The 20,502-nt window shown below is 41.5% G+C and overlaps 1 protein-coding gene and 1 pseudogene across 2 annotated transcripts; one reads left to right on the top strand and one right to left on the bottom strand.

The window, feature by feature from the left end:
* Window positions 1-1,346: 1,346 nt before the first annotated feature.
* On the bottom strand, window positions 1,347-3,536 carry LOC308516525 (crooked neck-like protein 1; annotated as a pseudogene). Its single transcript has one exon. The product of its transcript is annotated as a crooked neck-like protein 1 (transcript).
* A 1,776-nt stretch (window positions 3,537-5,312) lies between these two features.
* On the top strand, window positions 5,313-15,875 carry LOC308516523 (protein C3orf33). Its single transcript, XM_081087529.1, has 5 exons — window positions 5,313-5,440; window positions 7,649-7,708; window positions 9,773-9,920; window positions 10,808-10,968; window positions 15,074-15,875. The coding sequence occupies exons 1-5, from the start codon at window positions 5,327-5,329 to the stop codon at window positions 15,461-15,463; spliced, it is 873 nt and encodes a 290-aa protein (XP_080943655.1). The 5' UTR covers window positions 5,313-5,326; the 3' UTR covers window positions 15,464-15,875.
* Window positions 15,876-20,502: the final 4,627 nt, after the last annotated feature.

Genomic DNA, 20,502 nt, shown 5'->3' with positions numbered 1-20,502 from the left:
GGAAGGGGCAATGTTGGTGCCTAAACTCAATAGAGTTGTATTAGATCCTGAATGTAGCCCAAACTATATTCTAGACATGAGACCTAGCTATGTTGTAATTCCTGATCAGTGCCAGATAACCAGCTTCAGGTCCCAGGGTTCCTTGTTTCTACAAGTATCATTATACTATCCAAAAGTCTTCCTCCACCTATTTAAAAAATAAAAATAAAAAATAAAGGTATAGTTTACATAAAGCGCAGGAATCAATTAGAATGGTATACAAAATCTTTGCTCCAATACAATTCTGTCCCCTCTATCCTCCTATTGTCATACAAATTATATCTTTATACATTATAAGCCCATCAGCACGGTTTTATAAATACTGTTTTATCTAGTTGTCTTTGAAATCATACAGGAGAAGCAAAGATTTATAAACAAAAATACATTTATGCGGCATTTTATTTTTTTGACTAGTACTCTTTAATTCTTCATGTGAATTCTAATTACTAGTTCCCTAAAGGCTGTAGGACTGAATTGGTCTGGAAGGAAGAGGCAGGGAAGAAGAGGAGGACAAAACAGAGGAGCAGGAAGGATAGGTAGAGATTTTGCTGTATAGAGAACTGAAGAGGATATCTCTCATTCAGCTAATATTTAATAAGCTTCTCCTATGAATCAGGAACTATCCTTCACACTGGCTATTTGGGCATAGACACAGACATAGTTAAGAGATACAGTCCTGACCTACAGACTAGTGGAGAAAGAAAGGAATAAACATAAAGCCTGTCGGTCAGTCTATAAAATTACAAATTTAATTTTATGTTGTATATGGTGAGGACCTACTTTGTTGGGGTCCAACCCCAGCAGGTCCAGGTTCTTTATGAAAAAGACAGGCAGGAGAAAACTACTCCTTAAAAGTTACTATAGAATGTAACTTGAAAACTTCTAGAAAAGAATTCTTTAAAGGCCTGCATTTCATCTAAAATCGATGCTAAATGTTACCTCAATTAGATTTCCTAATGCATTATGTGGATAAAAAATGTTTGGATTCCATCAAAGAAATCCAGCAGTTAAAAAAGAAATTCCGCCAAAACCGGTTTGGCTCAGTGGATAGAGCGTCGGCCTGTGGACTGAAAGGTACCAGGTTCAATTCCGGTCAAGGGCATGTACCTGGGTTGCGGGCACATCCCCAGTAGGAGATGTGCAGGAGGCAGCTGATCGATGTTTCTCTCTCATCGATGTTTCTAACTCTCTATCTCTCTCCCTTCCTCTCTGTAAAAAATCAATAAAATATATTAAAAAAAAAAAAAGAAATTCCTTTACTCAGAACCCCCACCCACCTAACTAGCCCAAGAGCATTTTTAAAAGAACTAAAAATATAGCTGCCAAAGATCTCAATCACTTCATTACTGGTGAAATATATAAAAACTTACAGGACTCACAGAGTTCCAAACTTAATTTATAAAAATAATAAAACATCAGTTTGAACAAGATCAGGATTCACTCTCATCAATGTCCTTTTCTGGGTCTTGCTCGGCAGCCTCCTTTTCCTGTTGCTGCTTCTTCCAAAGTTTGGCCATGGCCAGGAGCTTGAGATGCGGTTGGTTGGCAGCATCTTCCGGAAAGATGTAATCATAGTATTCTTCCCAGCCTGCATCAGACCCATCATCCGCCTGGACCTTTCTTCTCTTTTTGACTTTCTTTGGCATGCGTTTGTCTACTCTTTCTTTATCTGACGTAGTTCCAAAATCATCTTCAAAGTTTCTCCAAGATTCCAGCAACATAAGTCTCTCTTCCTTTTCCTCACAGTTTTGCATGGTTTTGTTAGCCTCTTCATAAATCTGTCTGCATTTCGGCAAACTTCCTCCTTTCCCTGAAGACAACTCAAACTGCAAAACTGATCCATACCTTGACATGTTGTGTCCATTGAAGCAATCATCGGTAAAGATTGCGCGTTCTTTCAGTTTCTTCCTGCTCAATTTCAAAATCAATGTATGATTTCCAGAGCACCTCTGGCATGTCTAAGCGTGGCTGGCTGATGGCTAACTCGTAGATTGCACGGGTTCTCTCAGTATCGCCAAGGATTGTTTCTAATTCTGCAAATTTAATCCAAGAGGTACAATTTTCAGGTCCAAATTCCAGGAACTTTTCATAAAGCTTCTGGCATCTGTCAAATTCTCGAAGCTGTAGCTCCAATTCTATGTAACCTTTAAATAACTTGTTCTTTGGACATTTGCCTATGGAAGTCCCCAAAGCTCTTCAGGCAAATGGTAAATTTTTCTGTCTTTTTTCAAATTGTGCATATAGTAGGCACATTTTTGCAAATGTGAACTTTTTATGAAGAATTAGTTCCAAAGAGGCTTGATACACCTGTCTTTTCCTTTCAGGATCCTTTGCCTCCATTTCTTCATAGAGGGCATAGTTGATCCAAAGATAGATGTAACGCTTCTAATGTCTCTTCTCCTGAATGGGTGGGGACATTGGCAATAGCTCTTTCATAGACTTCTCGTACAGTTTCTGCTTCTGCATCACTTTCCACCAAGCGCAGGTAATCAAACCAGGCATCATAATTGTGTGGATTAGCCTTCACTTCTTCTTCATATGTAACCTTCCGTTTGCTCACAGTGATTTCTTCAATACCCTGCCTATCACCAAACTTCTTCTCAAAGATGGTATAATTTTTAAAGAGCTCTTGGGCCTCTCATTTTGAAATTCTATCCAGGGCATACTTGTAAATCACTCGTACCCTTTCAGATTCTTTCTGATTTTCTTCAAATTTGGCAAAGGCAACATAAAGGCGTTCATCCATATGTTCATCTCCAAAGAATTCCACAGCCCTCTTGTACACTTTCCGTGCATGGGTAAAATAACCATGTTTTTCTTCAAAGCGGGCATACTTGATCCAGTTCTTAACATCAGGGTGCACAAGTACAAATCTCTCATAAATGGTGTGGGCCCGATCCACTTCTTTGTATCGCAGCTCAAAGTTGATGTAGGAGTGCCAGGCTTGCTCCTCTGGCTGCCATTCCATCCAGCGCTCAAACACCTGCCGGGCACCAGCCACATTTCCCAGCATCTCCTCCATGTATGTGTATTTGTACCAGAACTGGTTAACTCGGGGCAGAGTTGTTATGGCCCGGTCCCAGATATTTCGGTCATGGTTGACCTGGCGATTCTTCATTTCCATTTCCGCATATTTCTGCCAGAGTGTAATATTTCGATAGTCCACATCTAAAGCACGTTCGTATATGGATCGAGCCCTTTGAATCTCCTTTAGACTCTCTTCCCATTGTGCATATTTTATCCAGTTACTAATCACAGTCCTGTTTTTTCTTATGTTATCTTCAAAAGTCTTCCTTTTCCTTAGTTTGTAATCATTGAACTCTTCTTCATCTGTGGTCTTCTGTTGAGGTGGAGGTGGAAGAAGCTCAAGTTCTCTTTCTTTAGTTTCTCTTAAAAGCTGTTCCACAGTGATCTGTACCTCAGCTGGGGCTTTGTTTTTCCACCTTGGCCACTTTGGGAATTCTCTGCTTCCTGGCCGCAGTGGAGGCGGCCATGGCTGCAGCAGAATTCGTTTGGTGAACTCGGGCACCAGATGTTGGGGTCCAACCCCAGCAGGTCCAGGGGTTTCCAAAGGTGTGGACGGAGTCAGCGAAGAAGAAATGACACAGAGGCAGCGTTCAGATGATCAGCAAAGCCAGGTTCTCTCGCTAGGTTCTCCAGCCAGGTTCAATCTTTATTGTCTTGTTACATCTGTATTTATACCAGTTGATTTTAATCCTATCAATTCTATTCCAAAGGTTTGGGCGTTTCTTATCTCCATTCCAAGATTACTCTATTGTTCTATTAAGCTACAAGGGAGTAACTGAAGGAGATTATCCTAAGTAAAGATTATGTAGCTTAAACGTGATTGTAGTTAAAGTGATTAATTACCCGACTGGCACTTAGTTAAGGGGTTTTATTCCCTCCCTAACTCCAGGGAAAAATCCTCACCTGGGGAAACAACCTTTCTTGGAGAGGTGGTCCTGTTTAAAGCACATAGCGTTGAAATGGGGAGCAAACATATGCCATATACGCCAGGTCCCTTGAAACGTAAGTTGTGCAGATGTTTCTTCCCTGCAGCGACTGTGTCAAGCAGCAAGGGTGGATCAGCTTCTGGCACTACTTGAGAGGGAGTGTTTAGAAAAGCCTCTTTGTGAATATGATACTTAAACTGAGAGGATAAGGAGACAGGCTTGAGGGTGGTGGTGGGGTAGAGGACCAAAGGGAGGAAGGATCAGGGCATTCTAGGCAGAGGGAACAGTGAAGTGCAAAGGCTTTAAGGCAATGATGAACTTGCCATGTGTGAAGAGCAGAGAGAAGCTCAGTGAGCTTGAGGCTTAATGAATGGAGGAGGGAGTAGGACAGAAGAGCTCAGCTAGTCAGAACCTCCATTCTGCATCCCTTTACATCAGCCTAAGGAGTTTTTGACATTGCTTGTAATGCAAAGCCATTAACGCAGAGATAATACACAGAAAGTCAGTAGTCTCTCCCTTAACATATTTTATGCCCAGCACAGTGTTTTGCCAACATTTCATTTCAAAACAGGGTGATTTCATATAAAAGTCTAGATTTGCAGCTTATCTTGAAAAAAGCTGAAGATCTCTCCATACTAGACTCCAACTGTTTGGTGAGGCTGGGTGTTGTCCAATGTTGAGATTTTGCCAGACAAGTGCAAAGAAGGCGGGGGGCGAGGGGATTGGAGTTGAAGCTATTTTCAAGGGAATGATTATAAGGCTAAAGCACAGCGTGGAAGAACTGAAGACTGGAGGGGCAGATGAACAGGACATGGCTCAGTGGCTTGGTCCTCTTAACGAGCTCAAAGAGTTGTCGCTGTAAGTGGAGGAATGAACTGCTTCAATGTCCTTCCTTCAGGCAGCGCGGAACCCACACTGCGGCTGCGACCATTGAAATCACAAAGTGATCCGCTTCCCTGGAGCACAAGGGAGAATCCTTAGTCCCCACCCCTGCCCCGTAGGGAGGACTCACGCCTGGGAAAATCTCTGCAAAGTGCGGAGGGGTCACCGTTGGGATGTCTCAAGACGGGTGGGAGTCCCCCTCCACCCCCAGGCGACGGAAGGAGGGGATAGCCGATCCTTCGGACACTCTCAGGCGGGGGTGAAGGGAACCCCCGCTATCAGCCAGCGCGGCGCCCCCAACAGCTAGGGGATCGCGGATCCGCACCTGCCGCCCGCCGGTGGGAGCGGCGCCCTCTGCCGCCCGCCCGTGGGAGCGCAGCGCGGCGCCCCCTGCCGCCCGCCCGTGGGAGCGCAGCGCGGCGCGGCGCGGGCTCGGGGAGGCCGGGAGCAACATGGCGGGGCGGCCCGAGGCCCCGGCTTCGCCACCGGCCGACGGAGAAGGAGCGGTGCCCAATGTGGTGGCGCGGATGTCGCAGTGGGCGGACGACCACCTGCGCCTCGTCCGGGTACCGCAGCCCCGCCGGCCGGGCAGGTGGTGGGCGCGGAGCCGCGGGCCAGGGAGGCCGGCGCCGCCTCGCTGGCCGGTGACCGCCAGCCCGGGGCCGAGTCATGGGGCACCGAGGGCGGGCGCCGCGGGTCCTCCGGTCCCTGGCGGAGGGCCGAGCACGTGGGCCTGTGGGGCTGGGGAGACCGTTTTGTTTTGCTTCTTTTTCAGCGGAGAGGCCGCTGGCGCCCTAGCCCGGGAGGGAGGTCTCGGGCGCCGGGCTGGGGAGGGCTGTGGCTCAGACCCGGTGTGGGGTCCGAGGAGAGGCACCCGGGGCTGCCCCCTGCTGGACGCGGCAGGCGTTGCTGGGAGGGCGAGGTGGGGGTACATGCTCTGTTAGGAAAACCCAGAGGCCTTTTGGGGCTCGGGAACTGGAAGATGCCCGTGGGACTTGGAAAGAGAGACGGGGGAACGTGGCCGTGGGCATTAGACGCCCAGCTCCCGCGGAGGGTGCGGAGCCCCGTGTGGAAGGGAGCAGGTGTGGGCGTGAAGCGTTGGGGATGCGCTCTGCACACCCCCAGGAGCGTCTAAAGCGTGGATGGCAACTTGAAGCGAGTTAGGGACACTACGGAAGAAGCCCGAGTTTCCATCGAGGCCTCCCTAACAGTTTGGAAACTGGGGAGTGAAAAGGAGGTGCCAGCCAAGATGGGCAAAGGAACAGTGAAGGGGGAGGGGGGAACCAGGTGTCCGAGAAGGCAAGTGAGGGGAATGTTTTCGGAAGGAATGATGAAGGGGTTGAATTCTGCTGAGACATTGGGTAGGATCAATGCCTTAAAAATGCCCTGTGTCCAGGCAGCACAGAGGGCTAGGACCAGGGGTCCTCAAACTTTTTAAACAGGGGGCCAGTTCACTGTCCCTCAGACCGCATTGGAGGGCCGGACTATAGTTTAAAAAAAAAACTATGAACAAATTCCTCTGCACACTGCACATATCTTATTTTGAAGTAAAAAAAACAAAACGGGAACAAATACAATATTTGTATTTGCATATGGCCCGCGGGCCGTAGTTTGAGGACCCCTGGTAGGACCATGTCTGGCTTCACACGAGGAGTGCAGCTCCCCTCGGTAAAGTAGGGTCTAGATCAGTGGTTCTCAACCTTCCTAATCCCGCGACCCTTTAATACAGATCCTCATGTTGTGATGACCCCCAACCATAAAGTTATTTTCGTTGCTACTTCATAACTGTAATGTTGCTACTGTTATGAATCATAATGTAATTATCTGATATGCAGGATGTATTTTCATTGTTACAAATTGAACATAATTAAAGCATAGTGATGAATCACAAAAACAATATGTAATTATAGATGTGTTTTCCGATGGTCTTAGGCGACCCCTGTGAAAGGGTCGTTGGACCCCCCAAAGAAATCATGACCCACAGGTTGAGAACCACTGTGCTAGATGAAGTGATGTGCATTCGTGAGTGGTGGGTATGTAGGTGTGAACTGATCAGGCCTCCACACTGCCAGGTAAGCAGGAAGAGATGCCTGGGCGATTTCAAATGGAAAAATGGCATTAGCAGGATTGGGAGTGGAAGCAGTGTTTTAGTACAGGGATATATTATCCCAAGGAACCCATCTCAGAATGCACCTTGTGTATGCTTTCAGCTTCATTTCTTACATACCCACTTGCATTTATTGTAGAAAATCCTGTGAGAGTCTCGCTTCTGTGTAGGGAGCTGCAGGGTTCTTCTTATTTTTTAATTAAACACCCATTTCAGTTTATAGAAAACACTATAAAAACACCGCTAAGTTTTTCTCAACTACTTGCCCACATGTATTTCCCAAGGTGTGGTATTTTAAGGTTTTGGTTTTGGTGATAAAGTTTTCTACCCAAATACTTACATCCCCACTGTAGACTCAGGGTTATGTGACTTACTGTTGGCATTACACAAAGAAGTATTAAACTGATCCTTGCTTTCAAGGAACTCATGGATAAAGCAATACAATGATAGAGAATAATACATTATTCTGTGAACAGTTACTGTGCATGCCAGATTATTTGGGAGAAAAAGAAGACTAATAGGTGGGCAGTTAAAGTTTTTTTGGAATAAGTAGGCCTTCAGTTGAAGAATGTACCTTATTTGGACAGTTAGGAGGACTGTCCTTTTTTCCCTTTCTAATTAGTACTTTCACTGTTGTGAGAATTAATCATTGAATCTCTTTCTGAAGAACATCAGCATCATCATGGCCGTAGCTGGAATATCATTACTTCTAAGAAGTGTTCGGCTGGTAAGTTAAACAATGAACAAGACATTATGAGAAGCAATAGACAGTTACTTTTTTCTCACTTCAGTTTTTATCTCAAGCAGTGTAGCATTTTGTTATTCATCGTAGAAACTTTAAATAGTATTTTAGGACAATGAACAATTAAGCTCTTGTTTAACAGTAACACATCCACAGTATTTTGTATGGCAAGTAATTGCACATCCTGTATTTCCATAATCACTTTCTTCATGGTTAAAAGGGAATCTGAAAAGGATTTAGTTTGTAAGAATGGTATAATCACTAAATTTGCATTTCCGACATTGTGGAATATCTCAAAACTGGTTTCTATAGCAGTTTCAGATTTAGATCAGAGTTAAATTATGTCTCTCTGAACTGAAAAATTTATGCTTCCTCTAATTTGCAGCACTCTTTAAGATCAGTTGTGCAATGAATAAAGCAACATGCCCAGTATAAAAAATAGTTTATGCTTTCAGTTAGCATATTTTTTTTGCACTTTCAATACAGTTTTAATAATAAACACTTTGTGGAAATTCATTTGATATTTCAAGACTTACAAGTTTTTTTTATAACTGTACTTGCTATAGGATGTAATTTTAATGTCATGTTGCAATTGGGCATGGATTTATGGTTTCTGTATTTATTTATTTCCTACACTTATTATTTATATATTGTTTTATATTATCATTGACTACATAGCATTACTACACTACATCTTTTCCAATTGTTGCCTTTCCCCCCTAATTCCATGTCAGCACTTTTATCTTAAGTGCCTTGAACTTACTTTCAATTCTTTTTAGAGAGAGAGAAAGAGAAGAAGAAACATCGGTGTGAGAGAGAAACATTGATCAGTTGCCTCCCATTAGTGCTCTGACAGAGAATCAAACATGCAACCTTTCAGAGTAGAAGACAATGCTCTAACCAAGTCCAAGCCAACTGTTTTATAGAAAATCCCACAGTCTGGGGGTGTGTATTTCCTCATTAGATTTAGTGTGAACAAGAAGGTGGTGTATACTTCTAATTATATTGCATCAAGAAGCTCAGCGATGCCTGTTTGTCATATAATAGTATGACACATAATTTAATTAATGATCTCTTAGTATTTCAGACCCAGTCCATATTAAAATTTCTTTGATTGTCTCAGTAATGCCTTTTTTAAGTAGATGATTTATTCAAATCAGGATTCAGATGGTCCAGAAATTGTGTTTGTTTGTTATATCTCTTAAGTCTCATTTATTTTATAACAATTCACCATCCCTATATTTCCCCCCAGGCCATTGATTTGTTAGAAGAGTTACCAAGTCCTTTGTCCCATTGAGTGTTTCACATGCAGAATTTGTCTGCTACAACATTTTTCTTGTGTGTAACTTTTTTGGTAATGTTTAGTTCAACTTTACTCTCTTAGGAAGTTGGGTACTAATTTATCCTACATATGTGAAGCTCTTACTTAGTCATGATTATGAATGAAGCTCATCCCTGTGTCCCTATAGTATTGTTAATGTGGACGAGATAGGTATAAAATATTGACTAACTCTAGGGCTTTAGGTATTTAATTAAATTTCTACTGTTAACCTTTTTTTGTAATTTTTCTCCTATGAGATAAAAAATAAGTAAAAAAAAAAATGTCTTGTTGATTAAAAGTTCTATTTTAATTTGACTCAGTTTGGCTTAGGTTTTCCCAGCAGTACCTGTGTGAGTAGATTGCACATCTGTGGAATAGGATAGTGACTATTTAACCAGACTTGTGTGGTGCAAGGTACAGATATATATTCATTATACTCACTTCTTTTTGATGAATTGTGTTACATTTTGAGGATGTAAGCTTTTAGAAGTTAGGAATCTGTTCAATGTGCACTATATAGTAGCTTGAAATAGTAAAATGATGACAAATATTTCTAAAGAATGCCCCTATAAACACTTTTGATTAAATCATATTAAATATTAATATAAAATTAAGAACCAAATAAAAATTTTTCAAAGGCTGTCTTCTTGTTAAGTGTTTAATAATTTAACACAATTTTAAAGTGAATAATAACAAAATGTTGTATTTTTCTCCTTGTAAATCATCAGACATCAAAATTTACAAGTTCTTCAGACATTCCAGTAGAATTTATAAGAAAGAATGTTAAACTACGTGGACGATTACGCCGACTAACTGAGGATGTTTTAGAAATTGAACATATCCCTATTACTTTACCTATTATATCGTCATGGAGAAGTAAGTAAGGTGCAAGTATAATAAGACTAAATAACTATTTAGTGTTCCTTTATTAGAAGTTATTTATAAAATAGCAAAAAAATTTGATTTTAATTTTTAATAACTCTAAACTCTTGGGCTTAACATACAAGGAACTGTTTAATTTAGCTCCAGATTTCCTTTCTTCCTTCCCTCCCTTTTATCAACTACTCATTATCTTATTCAGGCATTCAAGCATTCATTCCACAAATACTAAGGGCCTGTTGTTGATTTATTCAAATCAAGATTCAGATGTGTTCTAGGCCCTATACTAGCTGTACAATGCTGAGCGAAACAAGACCACTCTACCTCTTGGAGCTTACAGTCTGGGTGGAAGATGGACAACAAACCAATGAAAATTGTTCTTAGAGCTGAAAGAGAAGGAGCTGGGTGCTAGGATGTGGATTATTGGGGATCGTGTAAAGGAGGAACCTATGCCTATAACATGGTCATTGAGGAGTTGCTATTTAATCAGAGGCCTGAAGAATGAGAGAACGTGTGTGGGAATGAGCTTGGCCCTTTTGATAGGCCATGTGAAGACTCAAGTGGCTAGGGCATAGGGAAGAAGGGGACAAGGGGCACCAAGGAGATGGAGGGCTGGGCAGGGGCTGGTTCTTTCCTCCTCAGATTCCCACATCCTGTTGTGGAGACTGAAGTAGGTTTTTGAAATTATTCTATCTGTTATATACTTGTCTTCTTTTAAAAGAAAACTTGAGTATAGAAATAAATAGACTTACATCTAGAGAACCTGGGTATTGATAAATAAACAATACATTCAATGGGTTTGGGGAGGGGTGGGTAAATGATTTTGAAATTTGCGTTCACAACACAGTATTAAAGCTACTCTCTTCTCTACCTAACCTTTTTAGAAGAGCCCTGTGGTGTTTTGCTGGTTAAGCTGGCTGGAGTAGAACTGACAAAATCTGGGAAGGTGTGGTTACAAAAAGAACTAAAACCTTCCCAACTACTGTGGTTCCAGCTTCTCGGAAAGGAGAATTCAGTGCTCTTTTGCTACCTTTTAGTGAATAAGGTAAGTAGTGTGAAGAAATAATAAGCAATATTTTATTCTTTTTATTTACACATTAATATGCCATTAATTAGAACAGTGACGGCGAACCTTTTGAGCTCGGCATGTCAGCATTTTGAAAAACCCTAACTTAACTCTGGTGCCGTGTCACATATAGAAATTTTTTGATATTTACAACCATAGTTAAACAAAGACATATATATATATATATATATATATATATATATATATGTGTGTGTGTATATATATATATATATTTATTTATTTTTAAATATTTTATTGATTTTTTACAGAGAGGAAGGGAGAGAGATAGAGAGTTAGAGACATCGATGAGAGAGAAACATCGATCAGCTGCCTCCTGCACACCTCCCACTGGGGATGTGCCCACAACCCAGGTACATGCCCTTGACCGGAATCGAACCCGGGACCCTTCAGTCCGCAGGGCGATGCTCCATCCACTGAGCCAAACCGGTTTTGGCTATTTTTTTAATATATTTTATTGATTTTTTACAGAGAGGAAGGGAGAGAGATAGAGAGTTAGAAACATCGATGAGAGAGAAACATCGATCAGCTGCCTCCTGCACATCTCCTACTGGGGATGTGCCCGCAACCCAGGTACATGCCCTTGACCGGAATCGAACCTGGGACCTTTCAGTCCGCAAGCCGACGCTCTATCCACTGAGCCAAACCGGTTTCGGCAAGACTTATATTTTTGATATTTATTTTATATATTTAAATGCCATTTAACAAAGAAAAATCAACCAAAAAAATGAGTTGGCGTGTCACCTCTGACACGCATGTCATAGGTTCTCCATCACTGAATTAGAACATTGGCTATATAATGGGACTGAATATTTTTGTCTTTTAAAACTGCTACTCATAGTGATTATGTTTAGAGAATCAGATGTTTCATATGTAAATTTTGTTATGAAATTTTAGTTTATTATAAAATAATAAACTTTATTATTATATATGTTTATTATAAAAAATAGAAAATTAAGATGAAGGAAAAATTTAAAATTATTGACTCTAAACATTGCTGATTTAAGGAAAATCTTTTTTGAGTAGTTTTTCTTATTTTTAAAGTTCCTTATCCTATCTAATAAAGACAGAATATGCAAATTAACTGTCACTCTGTCACAAAGATGGCAGCGCCCAGTCCCTTCAGCCTCTCCGGAGTTGTCCTCTTAGCCCTCGCCCCGGTGAGGGGCAAGCAGGCCCCCACAGAGAGTAGACAGCAGGGCCCCTGCAGCGAACAGACAGCAGGGCCCTGCTTGGCCCTGACCGCGGTTGCAAGGGGCAAGCAGGACCCCGCAGAGAGCAGACACCGGGACCTGTGGCGGCGACAAGCAGGCAGGTCTGCAGAGAGCAGAGAACCACGGGGACCGGGCCTAAACCATCAGTAGGACATCTCCTGTGGGCTTCCAGATTGGAGTGGGTGCAGGTCAGGCTCAGGGACCCACACCCATGTACCGGGCCTCTAGTTGTATAATAAACAAGAATAATTTGAAGAAACAATAACCTTAATTATTAGAACCCCGCGGATGTGGCTCAGTGGTTGGGTGTCAACCCATGAACCAGGAAGTCACAGTTCAATTCCAGGTCAGGGCACATGCCGGATTTTAGGCTTGATCCCCATTGGGAGCATGCAGGAGGCGGCTGATGGATGGTTCTTCCTCATCATTGATTTTGTCTCTCCCTCTCCCTCTTGCTTCCTCTCTCTGAAATAAATAAAAACATTTTTAATAAGTGATTAGAATGGTAACTACTTTAATTCTTTAGTTTTTGAATTATTTATAGAAAGCCTAATGGAATCCATTATTTTTTTGCATGTCCAGATCATATTCATTTCTATCAACATAAGAATTATCCAAAGCATCTTGCATTTAAAAGTAAATTGATGATACAGAATCATATAAGAGATGCCAAAGGCATTTCAAAATATCATCTTCTTTTTTAAATTGAGGAATATATTTTATTTATCTTCAAAACCACCCTATAGAGTCACTGTTTATATTCCCATTCACAGATGGTGATAACATTGTAATAACCTGGCTATTATTTAACAGAAAAGGAGGAAAGGGAAGGTTAAATAACATAGGTATGCCATTTGTACAACTTGGCCAAAAAGCTGTATTTAACACTCCCAAGTCTGTCCCCTGCTGAACCATGGGGGAAGGGACAGTTGAGACACATGCCCAGTAAAGTTCTGAGTGACATGGGAAGGTGCTTTCCTGTCAATCACATCTGGGAACAGGTGATTGGCCAGAATAGGCGTGGCCACTACAAGTGCTCCAAACCTGAATATTTAAACTTCCAAACAAAGGAAGTTCCTTCCTTCTCTCTTTTCTTCTCTGACGCCCCTTTCAGGGCTCTTCTGTGGCAGGGATGTGCTCCTCGGGGCCCATGTGGTTCACAGCCAGGAGGCACGCCACAATGAATTAATGGGCTTTAATGAACTTGGATGCTAACCTACACGGGGCTACAGCATGGAATGGAAGCTCTGGACACCGGCCTTGCTTCTGGCTTTGCTGGAATCCCAGCTACACCTTTTTCAGGACTGGCTTAAGGAGCAGGGGACCTTACAACCCGAGAAATACAACTTTATGCAAATAAAGCCTCTTCCACATCCCATCCTCCATGGGGGCTTCTGAAAATGCTTATTTCAGCTGTATCCCAAGAACCTTATTCCCACTTGTGTCTGGGAAATCTGGCCCATTCATTCTTCCTGCAACAATGGGAGGCAGGGTAACCAACCTGTATTCAAACCCAGCTCTTTCTGGCTTCTGAGCCCACACTTCACCTTGTGTATTTTACCTTATATTGCTTCCTAGCAGGTGACCAAACTGTGCTATATGTATATTGTGGTAATTTACACATCTGTTGAATTTTGCTAATGTGTGAGGTTGAATTTTAATTATTCTGATTTTGGCGTAAGGGAATGAGCTCTTAAAATTTAAATGATTGAGAAAAATATGATAAACTTTAAAAAACTGTACTTATTAACTCCTATACCAAAACTTACTGTATTTATTTTGTGGGATTTTTTTTTTGTTAATCCTTACCTGAGGATATTTTTCTATTGATTTTTAGAGAGTGTGGAAGGGAGGGGGAGAGACAGAGAGAGAGAGAAACATTGATGTGAGGGAGACACATCAATTGGTTGCCTCCTGTATGCACCCCAACCTGATCCAGCCTGCTATCAAGATACATGCCCTTGACCGCAGTTGAACCTGCATCTCTTCAGTCCAAGGGCCAATGCTCTATGCACTATGCCAAACTCGCTAGGGCAAAAGTTACTGTATTTAAAGGAGCAAAAGGTTACTTTTTCTTTAGATATTCCTAGAAAACATCTCCTACTTTAAACCTGGAGTTTTCACATTTTTAGAATTTAACTGTAAATTACTTGTCTAATGAAGCTATGAAATTATTAATACAGTAATTTGTTAAAGTCCCACAAGGAGTATAGAAATAGCTAATCAGGATCTCCTTTACTTTGTAACTGAGTGGGGTGTGGGGAGAGGAAATCCCATGTATCCAGTTTCACTAGGAAGTGAGGGATTCCATGAATGAAATTTTCTGAAGGATGAAGATTCCAGGTCAGGCCTATTTCTATGTTAATTATTTTGTGGAAAGTCTTTAAAAAATTCATTTACATGCTAGCGCCTTCCAAAACGCTGGAATTCTGAACCTAATTTAATATTTTCATGATGATTCAGTTCATTTTGCATTTGCTTACTTTTTTAGTTTCTTTTACTGTGGCCTTCTGTCAGTTTGCCTATCTTGTATGATCCATTCCTCTATAAAACAACAAACAAAAAACCTGCTTTTTATACATTTTACTGCTTCTAAGCCTCTTTGGGTTAGAACAGCGAGGCTGAGAGTGATATGTTATAAAACGGGCAACTGAGTTTGAGCAAGTATCTCTTCTAGTGATGAAATTCTTGAATTATAAATTAGCTGTTTTAAGCCCTTGGGGGACCCTTTTGCTTTTTGGCTTTTCTCTGGAGGACTAAAGTTGCTGAATGACTCAATTTAAAATAAATAGATGGTATGGGCTTACTAGCAATTTTCTTAAATAATTGGTTTGTGTTATTTTTCATTCCAGGGTAGATTTTTTAATGTGAATCTAAATGAAGACATTTTGAGAAGAGGCCTTGGCAAAACTGTTTTTGTTAAAGGACTAAATCATGATTCTAAAATGTATTGGAAAATTCACAAACGCTTACTTAAAGCTGAATTAACAGCCTTAAAAAAGGGAGAAGGAATATGGAAGGAAGAATATGAAAAAAAATCTTATTTGGAAAAATTCAAAGAGTCCTGGGGAGAATATTGGAAGAAAGATAGTTATTTAAAAAAAATTGGATCAGATTTCAACCTGAAAAAAGAAAGTTATTATGACAAATTGAGAAGTACTTATGAAGCATGGAAAGACAACTCCTTAATACTGAAGTTCAGAGAACTTATGAGTCGCATACACTTTCGTAGAAAAGGGTGAAATATTCCAGGAGGTCTAGAGGTGACCTACTCTGAAAAGAGTAAAATATGTAACTATACGGACATATTTCATTGAGTTGAAATGGGAATTTCTCAAAATGACCAAGTTGTATTTTCATGGTATTTGAATATTTAAGAGATGATTGTTATAAAGGTGACATCAGAATAATTTAAACAAAATGTGATTAATGTAATATGCTTTTAGGAAAAATTAAACACTCTATAAAAATGTACCAGGTTGGGGGATATATACATGTTGTGCTGATATTTGAAGAGAGAATTTAATTGTATGGGTCATTGTGTTCTTTAGTTATTTTGGGCAGCCATATTTAAGTGTTTTTTTTTAAGAGAATATTTCTTCCAGTTTTATCAACTTTTATTATTTATAATAAAGGAGCTGTTTATAACCCATGTCTGAGGCTACTCTTTTCTCTCATCTGCTTACTGTTTTTAATTTGGGGCAGTGCTACTAGAGAAGTTCATTCCATTCCTAGAAAAAAAAGAATGGCAAATTTCTACCTGTTTTTAGATGAGGAGGACAAAATCTTGAGGACAATTACGAAGGAAATAATTGTGAGGATAAAAAACAATATGCCTAGGATGGCAGCAGAAAATAGAATAGAGATTCCTTATGACATTGCTGAACTCCTAAAGTAGCCAACCCTTGAAAGATCTTACCTCCCAACTTCTCATTATGTGAAATATTAAATTTGTTTATTTTAATGCCAGTTTGTTAATTTAGGACTTGGTACATACTTACTGCTAAAATCATCCTGACAGTGCAAAGCTTCTTTTGCAAAGCCGACAATAATCCCCAACATCCACAATGTCTGTAGATCTTGATCTTAATGATGTGCAATACTGACAAAAGTCAGAAGCATCTTCTGGTCCAAATAGTCGACTCCTTGAGAATCAGTAATCCAGAGTGAGAGGTTTACTGCTGCTGCCTGGTTAAAATATAACAACATGGATTTCCCAACATTAATTTTTAAGTGAGGTCACATGTTTTCCAAAGATATTCTTTGTGTGTGTGATTTGATTTCATCACATTTGGGTTAGAAAAAGATGTTATGTTACCGATTCGAGGTTCCGATGCCTGATGGTTCAAAAGGCCGATATTCAAAATGTCAGTTTGGAGTAAAGAAAGGTTTGTTAATTGAGAAGGTGCCAGCTTGAGAAGCTGGGGCCTTACAGCCTCTGCAAGTCCACTTTTCAAGAGCCCAGAATTCAGGCTTCTTTTATGTGACAGGAAGGGAGAACGGCAGGCGAACCAAGAAGTGTGTGACACCTAGGCCCCAACAGGGATCAAAGAAAAGAGCATGAAATCTCTAAATCTTTTTGTTCCTGGTCTCTTTGATCCCTGCTAATCTGAGTCTGATCTTGAGGCTCCTGCAAATCTTTGCCAAAAGCTCCAGCCTCAAGCAGAATTCCCTTAATAATTAGCATATCTATAATTATATGCAGGAACCATTCTCCTGAAGGCCATGGGAAAAGCACAGGCCAGCTAGAATTAGAGTCAGAGAGAGCACAAGCATTTCAGTCTGTTGGGGTTACATACTAATTTTTATTACCTGGGTCTGAAGCCTCAGTAGCTCTTGGTTTTGTTTTAAGGGGATGTTTTTATTTATGGAGAAGTTAACAGTACATTTAGGTGAGTTTTGTGGCAAGCTCTTGAGCCATTTGTATTTGCGGTCTGTTTCCAAGTGATGTCAGATCTCATCCTAGTTAACACTGTAATTAGTGCTGGTGACCTTTGCCAGCTCAGCCAGCGCCCAATGGTCTTTCCAGTTAAGCCAGGTGACGCTGAGGCGGTCCAGGTCTTTAGATGATACGGTCTAACCTTTTCCTTGATGATGCAGTGAGGAACTGATTTTATGGACAAAGTGGGCAAGAAGAAAAATAGATCAGTGGGACTCCTGTCGTGTGCAGTCACCATTTGCTGAATATTCTTGTTCGCCACTTAAACAGTGGCAGGATTAATATCTACTTGAAGGTTAGGAAGAATCCCATGGGCCAGTAGCGTTTATCTGGGCCAACCACCTCTGCTTTTCTGTTCTTTGTCTCTGGTGCCTATTGTAGATAAGCTTGTTTGATGACAAAAGGGCACGGTGAACTAGATACTTGCGGAGAGGCTAGATCTTTGTCACTGGAGATGACAGGGCCATTTGAAAAAGTGGAAAACTTTCTTTGAGGCTGAATTTCTGACCAAAGCCCAGGTTCTTTGCCTTCCTCACATAGAGGATTTACTATTTCTTGGTCTCTCTCCTGACTTCAAAACAGAATCTATGACCACCTCCCCCCCCCCCCCCCCCCCGGCCTTCTTTCCTTTGGCATTTGGGTATGTAGGCCCCTTTCCTTTTAAAATATATTTTTATGAAATGAATTTAGTTCTTGTTGTTTTTCTAGAGGATTGGATTTTTATGACCCTTATCAATCTATTTTCTTCTAGATCCACATTTCCTTTTTTAGGTTTTATTTGTTTTTCATTTCCCAATCAGACTTCTTACACACGAGATGTTGACAGCAATGCCAGCTTTATCATAATTAATGATGAATAAAACTTAGGAGGAGAGTAAAAACTATGCCCATACACATGATCTGGCACTGTTAGGATTGGGCAGCTGAAAGCATATTCTAGCAACCAGGGGAAAACAGACAGCCAGGGTCTCCTTACGCTTTGCCTTCTATTTGTTTTGATGTTTCTGTTGGTTCTAGCCATGAAACAGGTGTCCAAATGCTGGCTCTTCTCTGGCACATATGGTAGTTCCATGAGGGCTCTCTAGGGGTTCCCTTTCATAGTCCCCTCTCTTGGGAGAGAGTCTTACTGCTTTTCTCTCCCCACCTACTTAACTCCCAGGAGAATCTAGTATAGAGCCTTTTACTTCTGGATCCCTACGTCTGGGGTGGCAAGGACACATGAGTTTGCTTGTGGAAGGCGACTGGACTGTAATCACTCCACTCAGGGGTGTATATGTTGGGAGGAGAGGTATATTAGCAATCGGCTTCAGTCCTGCCACTTTCCATGGAGTTAGTTCAACTTATAGGAAGTTCATGTATTTTTATAGTACTAAGTGGGAATATAGGCTCTCCACCGGGTACTTCCTCTCTTGCTTCCCTGTTTTTGTCATGCTTCTTTCTCCTTGTCTCAGGAGAGTGAGGTGCTGGCAGGTCTAGTAGCATAGCAAATGTCAAAAGAGATCGTCACTATTTCCCAACTTATTGACAACAGGATATATGGTGCCCTCAGTCTTGTAGAAAGGGGAGTGAAGTGCTAATGTCAAATCATCCTCCTCCCCTATGTGAAGGGGAGAGAGGAGGGATGGTTGCTGCCCCACAAACTCTTAGCTATCCAGGACCTCTTATGTCTCTTGGTTGTGAAACCTTCTAAACCTTTCCCACCAGTGGGAAAGTTTGGGAAATCTGCTGCCCTAAATGTCATCTTTAAAAAACTTGACTCAAAATATTAGGGTCATTGATCAACAGTTAGGCTATCTCTCGCATATTCCTGATCTCTGTGGTAACTCCGAGTGTGGTAAAGATGTGAGGTGGCCCTAGCCGGGTTTTGCTCAGTGGATAGAGTGTCGGCCTGAGGACCAAAAGGTCCGGGTTCGATTCCAGTCAATGTGTTTTTCTCACATCAGTGTTTCTGTCTTTCCCTCTCTCATCCACTCTCCCTAAAAATCAATGGGAAAATATCCTCTAGCAAAGATTAACAAAAAAAAAATTTTTTTTTAAGACGTGACATGGTTAGTGCAGTGGCCAGTACTTCAAACCAACCTGGTACACTTGCAAAATCTGCTTTCGGAGAATTAACTGCATCTGCCGCAGGCAGATAATACTTGGCCCAGAGTTTTAGCCTCTTCTGGATTTCTCCAGCATCATCTGGTTCCTCATCAAGGTGAGTTTGCATCTTTGATGTGTGAGTTTCTCCTGGGGTAACGTTACTCCATGTGCTGCCGGCAGGCATTTTGTTGACAGAGTCTGACCTAATCCAGTGGTTGTGTGTGGCATTGATTTGGAGACAGTGGCTTTTCATAAAAAGTCAACATGGTTCAAGAAGCCAAGAAAGAGCAGCATTTCAGAAGTTCAGGGCACCAACAGAATCACTTTTGTGTAAGGCACCATTCAAAGGAACGGCATACATTGAGGAGCAGCAGCTGCTGCAGGGATAGCTGGAATGGAAATGGGATCCCTGCTCTTCTTTGTGGTGTGGGGAGGAGACGTTTTCCTCAACCTTTTTAGGGTTCCTGGCTGGGTCTGAAAATTAAACTGACAAAGACAGATTAACAACAGAAAAACATACACATTTATTTGTGGCATGAGAGGTTCGTAAGGAAATGACCCAAAGAAACAGAGCTGAGTATTTTGTGCTAGGTTTGATGGAGAGCGCAAGGCCATGGAGGCAGATGGTAGGCTAAGGAGTAGGAGGTGATTGCAGTAACCTGGGGAAAACTTAGCAAGACCTGTTCGTTAGGATTCCCCTTGGTGTCCTTTGCCATTGGAGATAAGGTGCTCCTTTCCTCCCAGGCACCTCTTACATGAGGGTTTTATGACCTGTTTCTGGGTGACTTTTCTGCTCTGGCCATTTTCTCAGACTCCTTCAGCTTAAAATGTCAACTATGTTAAGATGCCATATTTCGGGGTAGTGTGTCCTGAACCCGCATCAGTGGTTTGGAACTCTTCTAATGCTGTTTCCAAAGCAGCTATTTCAATGAATGCAAATTAACAAAAAGACTGAAGAAAAGAAAAAAGCCAAGATTAAAACTTAAAATGTTAATGAAAGGTTACAGTGGGTGGTGCCTGGGCGGGCTAAATAGCCATCTCAGACAGTGATGGAAGAAAATGGAATTTATTTAAGGAAAAGGGCATGGGAGATGGGGGTATCCAAAGGGAAGGGCTACACAGATAAAACGGGGCTTTGGAGACAGGTTCAGGGGGTAAGCCTGAGACGAACTACCGCTGCCCATTGCTCCCCTGGTTGAAAGTCTCATGGGGTCCCTTCGAGGTTAGGGGATACGTGCCTATGGGGGTAGGAGAGAA

The sequence above is a fragment of the Myotis nattereri genome (genome assembly GCF_964212035.1).
Source record: "Myotis nattereri genome assembly, chromosome: 3".
NCBI lineage: Eukaryota > Metazoa > Chordata > Mammalia > Chiroptera > Vespertilionidae > Myotis > Myotis nattereri.
The sequence above is the reverse complement of the archived record's forward strand: the minus strand, read 5'-3'. Positions and strand labels throughout refer to the sequence as shown.